This window comes from Scatophagus argus, chromosome 9 (genome assembly GCF_020382885.2).
Source record: "Scatophagus argus isolate fScaArg1 chromosome 9, fScaArg1.pri, whole genome shotgun sequence".
Classification (NCBI taxonomy): Eukaryota; Metazoa; Chordata; class Actinopteri; family Scatophagidae; genus Scatophagus; species Scatophagus argus.
Window position 1 is genome coordinate 2,205,272 of NC_058501.1, and position 20,677 is coordinate 2,225,948.

General features: G+C 40.4%; 1 protein-coding gene across 1 annotated transcript in view; it reads left to right on the forward strand.

Annotated features, from left to right (window-relative positions):
• Positions 1-20,677, forward strand: part of ascc3 (activating signal cointegrator 1 complex subunit 3) — a 136,195-nt gene that overhangs the window by 107,255 nt on the left and 8,263 nt on the right. The window contains exons 31-37 of the mRNA XM_046400567.1: positions 2,554-2,691; positions 3,146-3,266; positions 3,630-3,762; positions 5,614-5,739; positions 12,148-12,259; positions 12,394-12,528; positions 17,077-17,301. Coding sequence (XP_046256523.1) covers positions 2,554-2,691; positions 3,146-3,266; positions 3,630-3,762; positions 5,614-5,739; positions 12,148-12,259; positions 12,394-12,528; positions 17,077-17,301 — 990 coding nt within the window. The remainder of the gene's footprint in view (positions 1-2,553; positions 2,692-3,145; positions 3,267-3,629; positions 3,763-5,613; positions 5,740-12,147; positions 12,260-12,393; positions 12,529-17,076; positions 17,302-20,677) is intronic.

The window sequence follows — 20,677 nt, forward strand, 5'->3', positions numbered from 1 at the left end:
GCGTAGCGTGAACAGCATGTTAGCAGAGCGGCAGCGTCTGTGTCTACACAGGATGTGTTCATGCGCAGGACTGAGTGTAGGGTCGCTCACGTTTTGGTGGCGCTCACAGCTCAATACACTTTGTGTGTAGCTGAAGAAAAGAGACTTGAATCATCAGTAGTTATCGCTCCACGCTGTCCTTGGGTCATGTCGGCAGCTATTAAGCTCCGTGGGAAGCATCATCAAATTTAGGGACCTCCCCATAGCCAGGGTTGTGCAGAACTGATGGCAGTTGGTACAAATATTAGTAAATGTATCTGTCATTCTTATATGTTTCCTTTACTTCTGTACCGTTTTCTTTGCCCTCCTTCCTCCTCTTGCTGAACTGTGCTGAAGCTCCATTTTTCTGTTTAAGTGCGGGTTTAAGTGTAATTACAGATGGAATTCAACCCATCTTATGCCGGAAAACGTCTGTGTCATCCCCCATTATATTGTCTGTGCATGCCTTAGGATCAGTTCAAGACAGGAGCAAATGACTCCTCTGGGTTCATAGTGTGCTAATGTTATTACAACAGTGTCAACTGATTTTACCATCATGTGCTTTCATAGAGTGGTGTAATTATTAAGGAGATTCAAACTTTTGAGTCATTATGTGTGAAGAGTAGCAATGCTGCTGGGCTGTCTATATGTCCAACATTTTGGTCAGTGACAGGCAGCCCGATCAATTATAGTTAAGATTCCTATGTAATTAGCTGTGCATATTCACATGTCTTGGAGCCCAGACTCCACCATAAAGCCAAAGAAATATCCAAACCTGATGGTCAGTTTGCCATGAAAATTTTCTGGCTTCATTCGCGCTCTGCAAAGGATGAACCCTTTTTATTTTTGGACAATTCCTGAATTCTTGTACCACCAAACTGTCAGCTTTGCACAAAAAAAAATAAAATAAATAATTTCCCTGTTGTGCCACCCTCAGGACAAACTTCAGATACAAATATGTTTCGTGGGATTGTAACACACATTGCACCCATTAGAGGCTGCTCGGGAGCTGAAATCGATGAGAGAGCTGTAGTTCAATCTGTCTTCGTCAATCTTAAATATGCTACATGGAGATTTAAAATGTATAATAAATGCTTGGAGCCATAGGCATGCTATTGTGCAGTTTCCACAAAGAATGAAATGGCTAAGCATCTCTGAGCTTTCAGCCGTGTGCCAATAGTTTGTTCTGTCTTGCACAAAATGCCTTTGTTTTGTAGTTTTATCCAAGTTGAGCAAATGCCTCATCTTTTCTAGAATTTTGCAGAAATGGCAAAAGGTTAGAGGGAAATAAATCACTTCCTCACAATGATCTCAGTCATCTCCCTCTCTATTTACCATCCGTATACCTGGGATAGTGTTGCTAATTCAGCTGTACTTCAAGTTTTCAAATGATACATATGGAATCATTACACAGTCCTGATCTGCTTTGCTGAACCCTGCAGATACCTTGTCTCAATGCAAATATGTACCGTCTTATAAGAGAGGCCTAGTTTCTATATGTGTGTGCACAGAGCGTCCCTGGCCTCTGTGTGTGTTCTGCTGATATATGCTGCTGCCTGCTGCTTCCCCGCGCTGGTCCGTGTAGCAGCTCAGCTCCCTGCTGTTTGACTGACAGGCTTCTGGCGATAGCTGCTTAACTCTCACCGGGGGTCACCCCCTGCCCCAAATCCCCCTCTCCGACCTGACAGCTCTTTCTTCCCTCTGCTGCTCCTTCTCTCAGGGCGGGATTCTTACCTTCCATACTTTCCCATTCTCTTGCTTATTATTACCTCATACCCCATTTTTGAATTGATTAGTCATTGATCATTGTGGGACACGTGCAGTTTTGGAAAGGGGGTGGGAGAGGGGGATTGTTTGGTCATACAGATGCTTTGCTTTAGGAACACTGAGATGCTGAGCTGAACAGTGAAAAGAACTGATAACAGATTTTATTGATGATTTTGTTTTGATGTTTATGACTTTACTGTTACTGTTTTTCAAGCTTTTTACATTGTCAACACAAAGTCAACACAAAGAAAACAAATAATGACAACAGAAGCTGCCCGTCTCTGTTTACTCTTGCAGGACGGGTTTAACGTATTTTTGTCCTTCACCCCAGAAGCCATTGGTGTTGGCTGAAAGACATTAGATCCGTATAGTATATAGAGTATCACCTGTAATGCCACAACATGTTGTGACTTCTGGCGGTGCACAGTTAAAACAAACCAGATGCAACATGTTAATTAGTGAGCTTTAGATGTGTGGTAGGAGAATGTTGTTACCTTAGGGCAGAGCTAGGCTAACTGTTTCCAGTCTTTAGCACCAGGCTGTGGCTTCATATTTACTGTACAGGCATGAGAGTTATTCTCATCTGACGCTCAGCAAGAAAGCAAAGAAGAATGTTTCCCAAAATAATCAATTATTCCTTCAAGTAACAGCACCTTTTCAGACCCTTTACCTTTGGATTTGCATCGCTCTGCTAACTCACATCACAGAGAAAACTAGGGCCCAGTCTTGACATATTTGGTGTAGTTCACAGGGTTGTTTTGTCCATAGATCGAGGATATCATTGCCACTGTAAGAGATTCCAACCTGAAGCTGACGCTGGCCTTTGGGATCGGCATGCATCACGCAGGCCTGCACGAGAGAGACAGAAAGACTGTGGAGGAGCTGTTTGTCAACTGTAAGATCCAGGTACGACCTCCTCCTGCACAGCGCTCCTGCACCAGCTGCTTGACCTACCCGTAAATAACCGCGGTTACCCTTGATAGTGCTGCGCAATTTGATTGATGACGTTTTATTGCAATAATGATAAAGCTTTTACTGGGCTGTCAGCAAAAAGAAACACTGTCCTCTACATGTCAGAGGTGTCACTACGAATATGGGGATACAGGAAGCACATGAGTTACATTTTTTATAGGATCATGTTGTAGACACATTATCAGGACTTCTTTTTTGTGAGGAATACAGACAACACAAGAAAAGTCAATTTATTACGCTATAGTTTTTCTTTATCATATCTGTGTTAAAACAGTTACATCACATATGAATTATTATTTATTTTTTATTTTCATTTTGGATAATTTTCTTGTATAGTTTAAGTTTGCTCCTATGTCATTCCATTGCAGTAAGTTCTTGTCATTCTCAGGTTTTGATTGCCACAAGTACTCTGGCGTGGGGGGTGAACTTCCCCGCCCACCTGGTGGTCGTCAAGGGAACTGAATACTATGATGGCAAATCCAGGCGCTACGTGGACTACCCCATTACAGGTACACAGTTGCGTCCATCATTTTCTCCTCATTTGCACATAGTTTTTGTATTTATTCTACCATAACAGAAGTTCACATTGTAATTACGTAATGTAAGCAATGTACTGTAATTAATGAATTATCCCTAAAACTGAGGATATTTCCTACTTTTGTTGTCATGACAGTTTTGTTAAACTGACTCAGTTGTATATGAGGCTTTTTATTACTTCACTTGATTAATCACATGTATCTGAATTTTGGAGGGAAAGAGCCTCTCAGTTTAGTCCTGGAATATAAATCAAGTGACAACACTATTTAAAGACTAGTGGAACACGGGATGGAACGGGAGTCTTGTGTGACGTTCTGTATGTGCTGTGTGTGTAGATGTTCTGCAGATGATGGGGCGAGCAGGCCGGCCTCAGTTTGATGACCAGGGCAAAGCAGTTATCCTTGTCCACGACATCAAGAAGGATTTCTACAAGAAGTTCCTCTATGAGCCTTTTCCTGTTGAGTCCAGGTGACGATCACATGTCTGTTGTCGTGGTTACAGAGATTTTTCACATCTGTTTGGGCAAAGACCAGAGACCCTATTTACCAAACTAGGCAGAGAACAAGTTCTAAATCTATGCATCTATACTTCCTTTATGAGCAAGATAGTATTCATCAAACATTTGTAAGCCCACCTGTGGCTGTAAATGCAAATCCCACCTGCACAAAAAGCACCCTCAAATTGCTTTATTTAGTAAACAGTAGTAGGTTTACTTTGGGAAAGGTGGGAAAGATATTCACACCACCGTTAATGATTTATTCAGACTGCGGGCAAATTCGATTTGTTTCTTAAATTAGTTTCTTTAAGGCAGACTGTACACACTGTTTTTTTTCAAGTGATCAGATCGGGTTTGTCTGTCCACACATCTCAAGGTTGGCTGCGTGAGTTGCTATGGTAACGACAAAGGCGCTACTTACTAAGTATATGTTGGTGGCATGGCTTTCCAACACTGAAACATGAGAAATGGAGATCCACCATCTCGCTCTCCAAACAGTTGAGAAGCAGACAATTTATTTCAGTGTCTGTCCACAGACCGTTGGTCTCTGTGTTAGCAACATGGATTCTCACCCAGCCACTCTGATGCTCTGTTGTCTCTCTGGATTTGACGTTGTGATGTGTTGAGTTGCAAATGACACGAAAGACATTTCAGAAGTCCAACTGAAGCTGCCAGCCCGTCCAAACTGAGATTCATGCTGTAGGAATCTGATATGAATCGCATTTCAAAACTAATCTGATATGAATCACATGTTTTTTAATGGACTGGGGCTGCCAACTTGAACAAGGCCCATTACTTTCATGTTGCATTTGATATTTTCACATATTCACATAGCAATGGTGAAGAAAAAAAATACTTTAAAGTGGCAGGGGGGCAAAAATTGCGGTAACGCATAGAAGAACTAACAGGAGGGGGGGGGGGGTTCTAATTCAGTTCAGTTGGATAACCAAATAGCAGCAGTTACTGGTGAGAAGTCCCTGAAAGGCATCATCCCTGATGATGATACCAAGGGCAGACTTGACCACGATAAATTGGGAAGCAGCTAATTTTTAATTGTTGCATTTAGCGTAACCACCGCAGCATAACAAATGGGAAAATGTTGACCTGAATTAGAAATAATGACAAACAAACACAACGGCTGAAGGAGGGTAATTAGGCGCGTACCCCACAAGTGTAAGACTATCGGGAAAAAGTGTGAATGAAATAAATGGAACACCTGCATACTGCTCCAGCTTGTCCTTATTTAACTTTTGTGGTGTTAAGTGTTTAAGCTGTCACTAACAGAACTTGTGCTCGTTCAGAGATCTGATCTCTGAACGAGCACTTTGTGATGCAGCCCTAAAGAGACAAAAAATACATAATGCATGATAATGCATTACGGATCACTCAGTGTATTATTATGCATTCATGATGATTTAGACTACACTCATGAATACACATAATGATTTCTGATAAACTCTATTAACAGTCATGAAACATTATCGTTATGACTTCTGATGAATTCTAAGTTCAAGTGCCCTGTGGATGTGATCAACCAGAGGTTGACTTGTGGAGCTTGTAGCGTATTATAACTACTTGTACAGCTGCAACGCTGTCTGTGTATTTAGAGTGTGATGTCATTAGAGTCCCCGTTGGTGTAATAGTCAGTTGTCCTCGTACTTTTTTCGGTACAATGTGTGTCTGAGGTAAAGTGGAGTACATATTGATGCATATGTAATCAATCAGGCTTCATCATAACATTTCGTCGTTGGTGTTACGCAAAGTGACTACAGAAGTGAATTGAATTAGTGATAACTGTCATACTGCATGTGTTGTATTCCCAGCCTCCTCAGTGTCCTGTCAGACCATCTGAATGCTGAGATTGCTGCAGGAACCATCTCATCCAAACAGGACGCAATGGACTATATCACCTGGACGTACTTCTTCAGACGGCTGGTGATGAACCCCAGGTTAGGAATCCCTACTCATACCACATATCATTGCTAACTGCTGTAGGTCATGCAGATCAAAACTAAGAGAAACACACATGCACACATTATTTGCCTCCTACAACCTGGTGAGAGGAGTACCGTGTTCTACAGTCAAACATCTGCTGTGTAGACCGAGACCATTCCAGAACATTCCAGCCTGTTGGTATTTGCATGGCTGTCAGCTCACATTAACCATTGAGGCCCTTCCTGAGAAATAACAGCAGGATTGCTCCAATGCAAGTCTGTGAAATCGAAATCATCATTGAAATCTTTAAAATATTTCTGATTTAAGCAGGAATTTTGGGTCAATAATAAATGTCTAACAATAGTGGCACATCTTATACACCACTGTCAGTAGCAGACTTTTAGCTCTCTTGTCAGTACTTTGTCGACCTGCCCTACCTTTTGTCGCAAATCTCCAGTCATCACAGTGGTGCATACTAACATACTTAATGGTGCATAATCACCTGTTCGCTGTCTCCACTGTTTCCTGCCTGTGCTTAATGTGCAAATGGTAACTCATCGAACTAGCTGTCCTCTCATACACAATGCTATGCTTCCGACTTTGTGGCAACAGTTTGGGGAAGGCCCTTTTCTGTTCCAGCATGACTGTGTCCCAGTGCACAAAGCAAAGTCCACGAAGACATGATTGGAGGAGGTTGGTGTGGAAGAACTTGACTGGCCTTCACAGAGCCCTGACCTCAACCCCATCAAACACCTTTGGGATGAACTGGAGTGGAGATTGTGCACCAGGCCTTTTCATCCATCAGAAGTACCTGACCACACTATTCCCACAGAAAAATTCGAAAATCTTGTGGAAAGCCTTCCCAGGAGAGTGGGCACTGTTATAGCTTCAAAATTACAGTCAGTTGACACGTATATCATTTTGCAAATGCTTGCAAACTGTGTTTTTATTTCCTCTCTAAGTATTTATTTTTTATTTCCTATCTAGTGTTTTATTTTCTTGGTTTTTTGTTGTTATTTTTTTTTGTTTGGTTTTTCTTTGGTTTCCTGTTTGCAGTAGTAGTATGCTAAGCAAAGTATATCAGATTCCCATCCCCCTAAATACTTCCTCCTGCCATACCTTGGTGATCCCAAATCTTTTAAGTTCAGATTGGACATATGTTTCCATCGGTATTGTCTTGTGTCTGCCTGGGAACTCCTCAAGTTGCCTGGAAAACCTCCACCCATGTGTCCAAGAGGCATTCTTATCAAATCCCAAAACTACCTTACCCGTATCTTTTCAGGCAAAGGAGCAGCAATTCTACTCTCAGCTCCCTCTTCACCATGCCAGATAGGTATAATGCTATATATACTGTCTATGCTGCATCAGTCTTGCCTGTGAACTTATGTTCCATCTTACCCTTACTCATTAACAAGATTGCAACATATGTGAACACCTTCAATTGGGAACAACTCACTCTCAACCTAAATTGCCCATTTAAGGGAACATCCACAGTTTTCCAGAGTACCATGGCCTCAGGCATCAGAGCTGCTGTTTTCCAACACAGGTACTTCAAACCCACCCCAGTGTGTATGGCAGGTCACAGGTTAAGGAATACAATGGCACAACATCATGAACAAAAAGGAGGTATGTGATTCCTAGAACAGAACAGAAAAAAACCTTTTCTAAACAGAAAGCACACTTGGGGAGGGGAACAGTAGAGTGAGGCAGATGGACCTGGGACTAGGAAACAAGTGGATTTCAAAACATATGCACAAAACACAAGGAGTAGATGGCCTGAAACGTTGTTGCAAAGTAACCAATAACCAATAGGGACTTTAATGATGTCACATTCTAAATAATTAGACAGCTTTGAAGCTATAACAGCTTCCAGTCTTCTGGGAAAGCTTTCCACAAGATTTTGGTGTGTTTCTGTGGAAATTTTTGCCCATTCATGCAACAGAGCACCTGTGAGGTCAGGCACTGATGTTGGATCAAAAGGCCTGGCCGTTCCAGTTCATCCCAAAGGTGTTGGATGGGGTTGAGGTCAGGGTTCTGTGTGGACCAGTCAAGTTCTTCCACACAAAACTCATCCAACCATGTCTTTATGGAGCTTTGCTTTGTGCACTGGGACACAGTCATGCTGGAATAGAAAAGGGCCTTCAACAAACTGTTGCCACAAAGTTGGAAGCATAGCATTGTCCAAAATGTCTGAAGCATTAAGATTTCCCTTCACTGGAAGTAAGTGACCCAGCTCCATAAAGAGATTTGTCTGGGTACTTTTGTCTATATAGTGAGCTTGTACTTTATGTGAATAATTTTATTTTTTGGTACTTGTATTTCTATTCTATGACAATTCACGGACAAATATTGTAAATTTTACTTCACCACACTGATTTAACGGCATTAGTTGCTGGGATAAGGTTGAATCCACGTTGAATTGTGAAACCATGTCACTTTGCCAGTCTGTCCCCTCTGTGCATTCATCTTTGCAGTGATTTCCAAATTAATATTTTATCCCTCCATAATTTCATGCACCATGTCAGTATTTTAAGGACATTAACTTAATTTTGCATCAAGCTCTCCAGTATTTGTAGCAAGTACCTTGTACAAAATAAGGTGTAACAGTACATAGACTACCTTTTATTATGTTACGTCATATATGTTAAATCAATGATCTTAGCTCATTTTCGTGTTTTGCTCACATTCTGTGAACATTAATTAGATGATCTCTCAAAACTGTTGTGTGTCTGCCTTCTGACATAACTAAAGGTGCTTTCAGATCTTTTGAGAATTATAGTTGTTTGATGCTGAAAGCTAAACCTAATAAGGATTTGATGATGATTCAAATTTGGTTAGTGCATGTGATTTGGATTCCCTAAAATGCTATTGATCTCCTATCCATAATAGGTAAATGGCGTTTTTCACAGATGCTATAGATTTTTTTTTTAATATTTGCAGATGTATTTAATGACAGTATTCTTTGTATTACATAACTTATAATCACAGTTAGACCCACAGGCCTGCCATTAAATCAAAACAGAATTTGGTTTCAGTATGAAGAACATATTTTGCCTTTATTGCATGCTCCTTACACAGCAGCTGTATTTCTCCACTCTTAAATTCAGCTTCACGTTACATGAACCGATATTCAGTGTCTTAAATTTTCCTTCTGAATGAGCAGATCTGCTGACACCATTTCGCAGCTGTGTTTTATATCTGAACAGCTTATCTATCAGCACTGCTTTCAGGCTTTGACTCCCACAGCACTCATACTCGCGGGCACATGGTCCCATGGGTACCATAAACGTCTGCAGGCTGACTCCCTGTGCCATCACAAGCTTAATGGTGATGATGCTAATGGCCATGACTTAATCAGACAGGCCCCACCACCAGCAAAGACTTGTGAAATGTGTTCAGCAATAAACACATTCAGCGCTCAGAACTGTGTGCTGTTAACATGTGGAGCGGTGAGAATGAAAGAAATTCTTAACATTAAACATGGCCATCAGCCTTCTGAACTGCTGCTTCCAGCCCGCAAGAGAGACTATGATTTCTCCTTCCTGCTCCCAACTGCACAATAAATGATTTTGTATAATGATCATGGAGATATCATTTGTTTTAATGTAATATGAGAAGTGGGTGATTTGTCAGAGTCGGTCCTCATTTGCACGCATTATGCAGACAACTGCAAAATTACCTTAATCTGATATTCCTTCTCCTCTTCTTAACTGATGTATTGGTATTCAACCTCGACTTGACTCCTTTTTTTTTTTTTTTTTTTTCTACAACTTTAGGCTTGGGTGTATTTTTCTTATTTATTTCCAATATTTTCAGTCAGTTTTCGTGACCATTTGTTTGTTTAGTTTTAGTTTTTGTATTATTATTATTATTATTATTATTATTATTATTATTATTATTGCTGGAGCCAGCATATGAAAAAACATGTAAATTAAATAAAATAAAATAAAACGAGAATACGTTTTACAACCATTTTATATCTAACAACAAAACAGAGATACTTGAACAGAATCACAGTTCAAAAAACCTTAACAGGCCTACTCTAGTCAAATAACTAAACTCGTTTATTCAAATAAAGATTATTGCAGGTCATTCATAACCAAAATACATGTTAGAGGTGAAACACTTCTCAGGCTCTTCTTATGTTACATGTATTATATAGGAAAGCCTTCCATGGGAATAGTTTGTGTAGAGTTTGTCTTACCATAGTAGTTTGGGGGGCATGAGTAGAGCCAAGTGCAGCACACAACTAACTCTTTTAACTCTATTTTTTTTTGTTCCTAGGCAAGGAGCTAGTCCCAAAAAATACATTGCTTTGCATCCATTACAATTTTAATGTCAAGAAATTGCACCGTCTGTGTTTGGACACCAGAGCAGCGTGTTGTGTACTTAGGACAAGAGACATAGCCAGTTTGAACCTCGCTTTCAAGAGGAGCGATGCTGATTCCATCCAGGTGATGAAATAGCTCTTTACAGAGCTTTCCCTTGTGAGGATGCTGGAGGGTTCATGGGAGTTTGCCAGTGCAGTGTACATATGTTAGTGGACTTGGCAAAATATTATGACAATGTTCCTCGTCATGTCATTGTAGCATTTGCTACTAGCCATTTTGTCCCCGTATAACTGGTGTATGAGTTGTGCTCGAGTGTTAACCCACTGAGCTGCCACCTGTTGGTTTGTGGACAACCAGTTTGAAGCCTCAAGTCTGGCGTTATGGCTCTTGCTATCTTTTGCTGCCACAAGTGACCATATTTAGATGAGAAAGCTAAGATAGTGGTTGGATCTGAGAACTATCTTAGCTTTCTCATTGAGAGTTGCCTAAACTTAGTAGGCAACTCTATTCTGAAACATTGCCTTCACTTTTCATACTCAGAAGCTCTGTCCGTATTTTATACATTCAATTTCTTTGTCCGTATTCTGTCAGGCAAGTCCAGAATCTTCTCTGTGTTTTTTTCCTCTAGAGCTGTGCCTTGTCAGCAATTTTATTTATGATTTTATGGACAGAATCTCAAGGCACATCTGGAGCATGTCTGAAGTACACTGGTGTTAGGACTGGATCTCGGCTGTTTGTGGATGATGTGAGCCTGCTGCCTTTATCCACCTGTGAGCTCTAGTGATCACCAGGATGGTTTGCAGCTGTGTGTAAAGCAGTTTGGATAAACGGCCACACCTCCAATTCTGAGGCCACAATAGTCTGCTGGAAAATGGTGGATGCCCCAAGTCCATCCATCCATTTTCTATACCGCTTATCCGTCAGGGTCGCGGGGGAGCTGGAGCCTATCCCAGCTGGCTACGGGCGAGAGGCGGGGTACATCCTGGACTGGTCTGGATGCCCCAAGTGAAGGAGTAAAATAACTTTGGGTCTTTGGGTCAGACATTCAAGGGGAGCTTGGATTAGAATAGCTGGTCTTTCTTGTTGGAAGGAGTCAGGTGAGTTGGTTTGGACATCTGATCAGGATGCTCCCTGGACGCATTCCCAAGCATCAATGAATGCATTTCTACCACTTTAATAGTATGGAGTTCAGATAGCTCCTTTTTGTAGAGAGTAGTGTGTTCTGTGCAAGTATTTCAAGGTTAGAATTACTGGCTGTAGGCGCTAAGGAGGAGTAATGGCCACTGAGTATTCACCTCAGACTTCCATGGGTTTCTAACAGCTGATTTGTATTTCATCTAAGCTTACAGGTTCTACATCTGTCTATCTATCTATCTATCATTTCTGTTGGGGTAACCCAGTTCTAATTCTTCACCTCTTATACTCAACATCCGATGAAAGCACCACCAGTCAACAGTACACTGAAGTAACAGTTCAAATACTTAACCAAGACATATTACTTTACAGATTCACACAGGCTTTTCCATACTTACAAACGTACCTTTAGGGTTTTTAGCATCTGTTCCTACCAGCTTTAATGAAACCATGCCTGGTTTCCTTCCTACTTTTATTTGACTTGCACACACTGTGCACAAATATTGGCATTATGAGCTAATGAAGATTGTCTTTGATTACACTTCTGTTGAGCCTCATGTGGTAACTCTTACTTGGCAGAGCTGAGCATGGAACCCATTTTGGCCACTGGTTGTCTTATTTCAGGTAATAACAGTCTAACCTGGGAATCATTTGCTGGCAAGAGCTGGCCATTTTTCTTTCAGCTGGGGCTGAAACTACTTCAGTACTGTTCCAGTACATTTTCCCATATAGTGTACCTGAACACCCTGACTCATCACTGAGCACTTCTTGAATATGTCCTACACTATTTGTAACTTTTAGAGCTTTCCTATCCAAAGGCTATGCTAGACAGAGGGGGATAAATGCAACCACTTTAACAGACCAAATATACACCACGTCAAATGGTCCTTCTTTTGCATATCCATGTTAATGTCACTGATGTTTTTGTAATCACACTCTGTGTCTTGTGTGGTTTAGTTATTACAGCTTAGAAGACATCAGCCATGAGTTCATCAATAAGTACCTGTCCAACCTGGTGGAAAGAAGCCTGCGGGACCTGGAGTGCTCTTACTGTATAGAAATAAAAGAGGTGTGTACGGGTTATTTAAAAAGGATCTAGAATGGTTATTTAGAAAAGTAAGCTAAATGCGCATGTGACCAAGGCTCTGAAATCTCATACTTCATGCACCGTTGATTGATTTTTTTTCTTCATTAATGCTCTAGGATGATCGAACCATCGAGCCACTGACTTATGGTCGCATCGCCTCCTATTACTACCTGAAGCATCAGACCATCCGCGTGTTTAAAGAACGGCTGAGGGCTGAGCTCCCCATCCATGAGCTGCTTTCCATTCTGACGGTGAGTTTAACCCTGTGATCACACAAGCTACTGTCTCACATTCAGTCATAGATACATGGGGATAGCCAAGAAATTTGCTGACTATTCTTTTAATGGACCTGTGACCTGGAAAAAAAAATAAAAATTTAAATTTGAAATATTTATAAGACTATAAAAGTGCTACAATTGGCTTGTCTGCATGATATGGTATCCTAAACAACAATAATATCAAATGCCCATAGAGGGATTTAGACTTTTAATCTGTACTCTAACTGCTTATTAAAAAAAATCAAATTTCAGAAAGAGTAATTGGTGAATTGTGCCAGGACAGAGTCTTGTTTTTGCAGTCACTGTCATTTCAAGTGTTTTTGTTTTAGTTTGAGTTGTAAGGAAATAAGTTGCTCTCTTGCTGTGTTTAAAACTGCTGCTTCATAAAAAAGCAAAAGCACAAATTTAAATTCTTACCTTGTAGGCAAGATCAAAAAGTCAGTCACAGCAAACTATTTTCCAATTTAATGTCTGCAAGAAAAGAAAATAGAAAACATTAGTAGGCATGAAAAGTAAGGTTTCACTTGTTTTTATTACCATACTCCATAAATACCATAAATATACATGTTGTTTCATATAAAAAATGTTTAGGGTCAGTTAATTGTTTTGAGCCAGTGCATACTTTGGGCTTTGGGCCTTCATGCAATAGGTTCCTCTTTGAAAGACAAATTTTAGAACCAGGAGTCTGTGATCAATAAGAGAAGATGTGTGTTATGTCCTGTGTTTGTTAATACGGTATAAGCCAGACATGTTCTTCCTCACACACATGCACACACAGATCAGATCCACACACGCTTTACTCCCTGCCATCAAATTAGCACCTTTGTCTGAGCTTCATTAACTCTCCTCGTTCTGGGGCCTCAATGGCAAGGTCATCCACACTCTGGCTTCTGATTAGCGGGGTCAGCACAAGACATGGCGGTTTCACACCTTTCCCTGAAGGGGGGATAATGACATACCCCTTTTAGGTACTACTTCTAATGGGCTTATGTATTTGTTTATAATGATTCATGGTGAATTTCATCACTGTTAGAAAAATCTTTATCTTTTACATAACATGAATTTCTATGATCAGGATCAGATTTTCCAAAAGCAAGCAAGAGAAAAAACTTTTTTAAGATATTTGCTAGAATAGAATAGAATAGAAAGAGTCATTGTTCGGTGCACTGATCTAAAGGTTTTGTCTTGTTTCAAGATATAAATGCCCATCATTTCTGTTGACAGTGTGTGTCCTTAATGGGCAGGATATCTTGGCCGTATACCAACAAACAAGGGACATTTATTTGGTATTGTTCATAGAAGAATTTTTATTTTCTTGAGGAACTCCTGCACTGCAAATGAAATTAATGCCATATGTGTTCCTTGATCATCTGTAATTATATGCATGTTGTAGATCTGGATCCAGAGACTGATAAACAAAATATTTTATTGCTGAACAATAGATTAAGGATTTTTGCAATCTTGGTGGAGTTTGTCCTGGGTAGAATGTAAAAGGATTAGGCTAGGGTTATTAAGATTTGTAGTATGAGCAAACCCCATGAAAAGACTATAATCAACAATTTTGTAATCCATCTCAAAATAACTTCCTGTCAATGGCCCTCAACCCCAGGCTCACTAGTTCGTATTGAAGACGAATATTTAAAAACAGCTCACAATATAGAGTTTCAACAAGGATCAGTCAGCCACTAAATCAGCCACTAAACAAGGAATTGTGGTATATTTACATATTTTGGTGTGCAAATGATTCATATTTAGCAAAAGTTTCGGAATTGGTCCAGTGGATCACCTCAGCTGGTAGCACAGCACAACACAGCTGCAATGGCTGCAGCACAATCCTCTGTGGTAACTCCAGCCATCCACATTACGTCCATGACACTAACATATGTCATTATAGAGTCTGGGTTAGCAGAATTTCTCTTTGATTTTTTTTCATCAAATGGGAGGAATGATGGTTTTGATGGTTTTAATTCCCATTTGGTATTTGCCCTTTTTTTTCACAATGGAGCTCTGTGACACAGAGGACTAAGATATACCTGGTGCTGGATGTGCACACATTACTTGTTAGTAGGATAGATCCATTGTTGGTTTTGATCTGCACATTGAAAATGATTTATGGAAAGAGAATTATTTCCTGTAGTAGGCTACTTGAGGTGTGTTTTTTTTTTTTCTTTATTTTAGCCAAAAATACAATATGGATGTTAAAAATTCAATTTTCATACTAGAGATGTATTCATTACTTTCATTACTTTTGTACATCTTAATTAGCTTCTTGCATTAGTTATAATTTCACCATATCACCAAGTAATAAATTAAGTCCATTCACTGGATCCAGTGGTTGAACCTGACTTCAGTAATGATGCTAACATATGGAGGGGAGGCTATTCTGAGACCATTAACATCACTCTCCTTTTGCACATATGTAGTGGGAAGCAGACCAAAGCATGACATGCCCGACTGCCTCCCTCCCCAGCAAGCTGCAACACAATAGGCCAGTCACCCCTCCGCCCCATCCACTCCCCCTCTGTTAGCCACAAAGCACTGGCATGCTCCTCCAGTTCCCCCTAATTGCTGCAGCGTGGCCTCTAATGAGCAACACCACACCTCGCTGCACCACCTCCTCCCACCCCCTCCTTCCACACTTATTTTTATCTCGGAGCACTGCATTACCACTCACCCTTTTGTCTTGGTCCCTGTTATCTTTCCTGCTCTGTTTATTTCCTGCTTCCTAAGATGCCAGTGTTCTGGCAGTAAAGCCAAATATTTAACATGTCAGTCATGCTGTCATGTATGAATATACATCCTAACTCAATATGGGAAACTTGGCATAATGTTGGCACGTAAGAAAAAACAACAACCTCTGTGGTGAAAGAGCTTAGAGGCACCTCAGGGAATTCTATTATTCCTATTGATAACACGGTAATACAGTGAATTTGCCAAGATCTGGCAACACAGCAGCATCACTAAACAGAAGTCTGACAGGGAAAGAAACACAAGATGATCAGAGAGGTTGGAAACAAACCCACTAGTCAGCCAAACCTTGTAAATATCCATTACTAACCTCCTTCCTGCCTGAATTGACTGAATTGCCTTTTCATTAACTTAAAGGGAAATGTTTCAGTTGCATTACATGCAAATGGCCGATGTTAAACTTCATTTTGCCTGCACCCAGAGCTGCAGATTGTTCTTGAGACCATTCTCCACAGCAGTATTAGAGTATAAGTAGTATATATAAGTAGAGTATAGGAGTTACATCAAGAGAAAGAGCGGCCCCCTCTCTGTCTCTCGGATCAAGAGAGAAGCATGTCACCAAACATTAATACAACATTGTAATGCAAGATTGTTTGTTACCAGCCAGCTGGACTAGCCAAAACCATGCACTGCCCAACTTTGTCTAGTCAAAGTATACAGTCAGTGTATATATGTATATATATATACATTGTTTTGGCAAACAGTCCCTCAATCTCAATTCATTTACATTGATTTAAAACAGAAAAAGATGAAAATCCTCACGCTGGATTAGCTGAAACCAAAGAATGTTTTGCGTATTTGCTTGATACTTAAATGATTAATTGTTGATCAGAATAGCTGTTGATTAATCTTCTGCTGATTTAATTAACTGACCAATAAATTGGCTTTTCTAAAATAGAACACAACCAATCATTGCGAACAAACTGCAGACAATACAAGAAACGACTGGCATTTGAAGAAATTCCTGCTTCAAACCTCCAATCTCTCTTATTACTTTCTTCCTTGTTATGTTACTATAAGAAGGTGCAGGGCAGTGTAGAGTTGTTGGTTATGATGTCTGCTTAAAGATCTATAGTTTTTCTCTCCTGCACATCTATATGCAGACACAACGGCACTGAAAGATAGATCAGTGAGAGATGATTCCTATTCCTATGCCTCATCCCAGCCCCCACCCTGTTCAGGTCCTTTTTCAGGTCCCAGCTTTTCAAACACTGGCTTCAGTCAGTGATGGATGGAGCCTTAACAGTCCAGGCTGGGTGGGTGGGTAGGGGGGGGGCTGTGACAGATGCCTTCAGCACAGCCTGTTGATGAGACTACATTAGCTGAAGTTAAACTGGAGTGAATTAGAGAAGAGGAGCCATGCATGTCCACGCATCTCTTTGTATAACAGCTGCAAACACGGAACAACATACAGCCTCACAAAGAGGAGATTGATGGGGTCATCATTGTCATTTTACCAACCCACTGATCCACTGCATTTCACTGTGTTTTTCTCATTCGCTGTTAAGGATTACTTCAGAGAACTTAAAGACTTCAATCAATTATGCTAACCCTTGATAGATTTTTATAACCAGTGGTGCAAATTTAGTGGTTTATCAGGTCTGGATTTCCCCACAGTCTTTATGGGGAAGGGGAACAGCCGGTTTTCTAAGCAGGGAAAACCCAGAAGACTGGGGAGGTAAATGCAGCTGTTAGAGTACAGATGCTTGGATTAAAAAAGGTCTGACCACACGCTTTAGTGTTCCGCTTTGATTTTTGATCTCTGTCCCTCAGGATGCAGAGGAGTATGCCGAGCTGCCTGTCAGGCACAACGAGGACCAGCTTAACAGCCAGCTGGCTCAGCAGCTCCCCCTGCAGGTCAACCCTCATTCCTATGATAGTGCCCACACCAAGACCCACCTGCTGCTGCAGGCCCACTTCAGCCACGCCCCGCTGCCATGCAGCGACTACACCACTGACACCAAGACAGTGCTGGACAACGCCATCCGAATCTGTCAGGTAGGATTTCCTCGTTGAGTTGATGAACAGCAGCTACATGTTATGAATTTTATAACTCATTCATTAGTTATTATATTTTTGTAAAACATGAAAACAAGCAGTAAGACTTTGGGAATATTTGTACAATAGTTGTAAAAAAAAAAAAAGAAAAAATGCTAGCAAATGACCATTTTCCACCAGTCTGGCATAGCACTCTCTGTCAGCACCAAGGAGTGCCATGTGCACTTGTCCTGCACTTGTCCTCGAAGTTGACTTAATGAACACAGCCATTCAGGGATCACCGCTGAAGATAATTAGAGCATCCAATACAGTTTTGCATGTTTTCATGAGAAATGATCAACTGATCAGTGTCAGTAGTCTGAATCTCCCAGTTAAACCTTTGTATATACCATCTCACTAAAAGAAGCCAATGTGCTTTTTAAATTTTTCTTTTCTTTTGGTATTTAAGGTGAGTAAGTAAGTGTCATATTTTGGTGTATCAGATACATATATAATGATTTTGATTAGATTATCAAGATTGTTTTATTTCTCGATAGTGTTTGTAATGGTATCATGTGATAATGGTATTTGAATAATGTACCGCACATGAAAAGAGAGCACATGTTAGCTGTTGGAATGTATGAAGTGAACATTAGTGGGTGATTTGTAGTTGAACTTGCTGATCCATCTCATAAATAACATGATGATCAGAGGTTAGATCTAACACCCAAGCTTCTCATTGTCTGGGACAATGAGACAAGGTTTACGGTTTAAGACAAGATTTTGAACAACAGAGTAAAGATATGATAGTCAGCAACATTCATAGCAAGCCCCTGACTTTTATCAGACTTTGATCAGACTGAATAGGCAGGGTATTTTGCAGCTATGGTGTGATGCGCTAGCCGGTGTTTATTCACTCTTTTTGCATGTACTGTTTGAAGTTAAGACCATGTCTTAACGTCTGTAAGCCATTGTCCACAGCTCAGGATGGTTGTGTGTGTGTGCATATGTACATGTGCTTGTGATTTTCCATGCTGTGTATCTGGCAGTGATAGTGCTTGGCTCTCATGGATGTGGTTACTTCTCTGGTATCCTGCTGCTACCGTTTACTGAAATGGTTCTGGTCTCTTTATGGTTTCTTTATGGTTGCTTTTATTGAATGAATGTATATTTTTATTGTTACATACAGTATTCATAATGTGGATGCAACAGAATATTGGGATCTCTGGGCAACATTTTTCCGATTCTTGTAACAATATACCCTTTTTCAAATGGACACTGCCGGGAAGACAGTGAGCCATGTTGCAAAGCACGCTCTGGAGGTAAGCCCTAGAATATCGCAATGACTTCAGTTTATTGTCACTGTCTGCACAGTCTACAGATCTTTGTCCTCAAGAGGTAGAACCAAAGGTCCATAGCAAATGTGTAAAAATATTAAATTAGTACAGACCAATACACCAGGAATGCAGATGGATAAAATGGACCTTTAGAACAGTGTATGTAATTTCATATCACAATCACAATTGTTAATTCAGTAATATATCTTGCATTTTCTTAAAACTCAGCTGAGAAATAGTTCAGTCCAAGTACATTACAGCACTACTCATGGACATGGATACATGGATAGCTAAATGATGGTTAGCAAGCCACAGTTAGTTACTCACTAACCAGACTAGAGATGTAGTTGGACCTTCAGCTGTCTGTAAATCATTCCTCTTTTGTTGAGCTATTTATAGTCCAGCTAGCAGAGTTCTATAAAATTGAATGGTGTCAGTCAGCAAGCTGTGATTTCTTCCTCAGATTTGGACTCTGTAGCTTTCGTATTCCATAAAGGTCCACATTTTTGACGGTGATGCCTTTGAACTTGGGTTTTGTGCCTCTGCACCAATGGACAAAGGCTTTGTGGCTTTGGGTTGTCAGTCTGTCCACAACTCCCATTCTCATGCATGTGATATCTCAGGAACTCTGCTCCAAGGGGCTGCTTCATAGCCTTTCTCACAGAGACTAGGATGGACCTTTCCATAGAAGCCACAAAAGAAAAGGGTAGACTTTTGTCACTCAAAAATCTTTAAAGGCATGCTAGTTGTACAAAAGTAAGAGTGACAATATACTACGTACAAAGAATAAACATGAAAAACACGTAATCACCGCAAAAATCAAATGGACCTGAGGTTAATTAAACCCAAAAAGAAGAAAGAGAACACCAACACTGGCAGCCAGCTGACAAGCAAAAGAATTCAGCTGTTATGACTCTGAAGGAAAGTGTGATTGAGGTTAATCGGGAACTTCTTGGATCCCTCAGGTGTTAAAAATATTGACACACAGACCTGAGATCCCGAGCAATAAAATGGGACCTTACCCTATCCATTTACACCAACTATAAATTGTGCCCAGTCTGACTTGTGTTTCAGACTGGGTTCCGGGGTTCTACGGGGAAACAAGTGGACCCATGAAGAACTCGACATAGAGAAAACCACAATAAGAATTACGCTCAAATGAATATGACTTTAAAATGTGCACTGTTCCTTTCCTTTCATATTCAAATAGTTTTACGCTTCTTTCAAATGTCTCATCTGTGGACACTGGTGGCCTTTGATGTGAGTTAACATCAGTTAAGCCTTTTGCTGTTGGGCCCGTGCGCTGCTGTGACTTCAGCCATATTCAGTCATCAAGTAGCTCCCGTGGAAAAGTAAATCACTCTTAATTTCTGCTGCATTAGCATTTTGATTTCCTTCCTGAGGCCTTTGTGCACCCAGAGTCATTTTTTGTCATAGTTTCTCTCAGGAAATGACTTTTAGATTAATGAAGTTTGTTCATGAACAGCTGTGTTCAGCCTCAGATCGTGAAGGGGTGAAGGGAAAATCACAGGGTGAGCAAGAAATGGAGCTGAGAGCTGGCTAGAAAATGTCATGCTCTATATTTTAATGTTTCCTCTGCTTCTCGTCTTTCTTCATCTCATCAGTGTATGTCAGACCCTTTATAACCAACCAGTTGGCCTGCCATTCTTAAAGCCAAAAGAGAACTGAAACAAAAAAAAAATGCTATTCATTGGCTGGTGATGCTTTGAAATTTGTGGGCGAGGCAGAACAAATAAAGATAGTTGTTTCGGTGTTGTTTGAAAACTGTCGTCCTCACCTATCAGCTCAACTTGTGGTTAGGTCTCAAGTCGCACCAGCATTCGCAACAGTGATATTTCTGACTGGAATCAGTTGATTTCTTTGTGAATTCTCTCAAAAAAAGGAAGTCTGACAGCTTTAACTACTACTTTTTAGATTACACTTTCTCATGCCCTGTTCAGTGAAAAATAGTTATCTCCAGATGTGTTGATTTTAAATGTTTGCGGTAAACTAATGAATGAAGTGTTTCTTCATGTGCTCAGAAAATTCTCATACTTCTT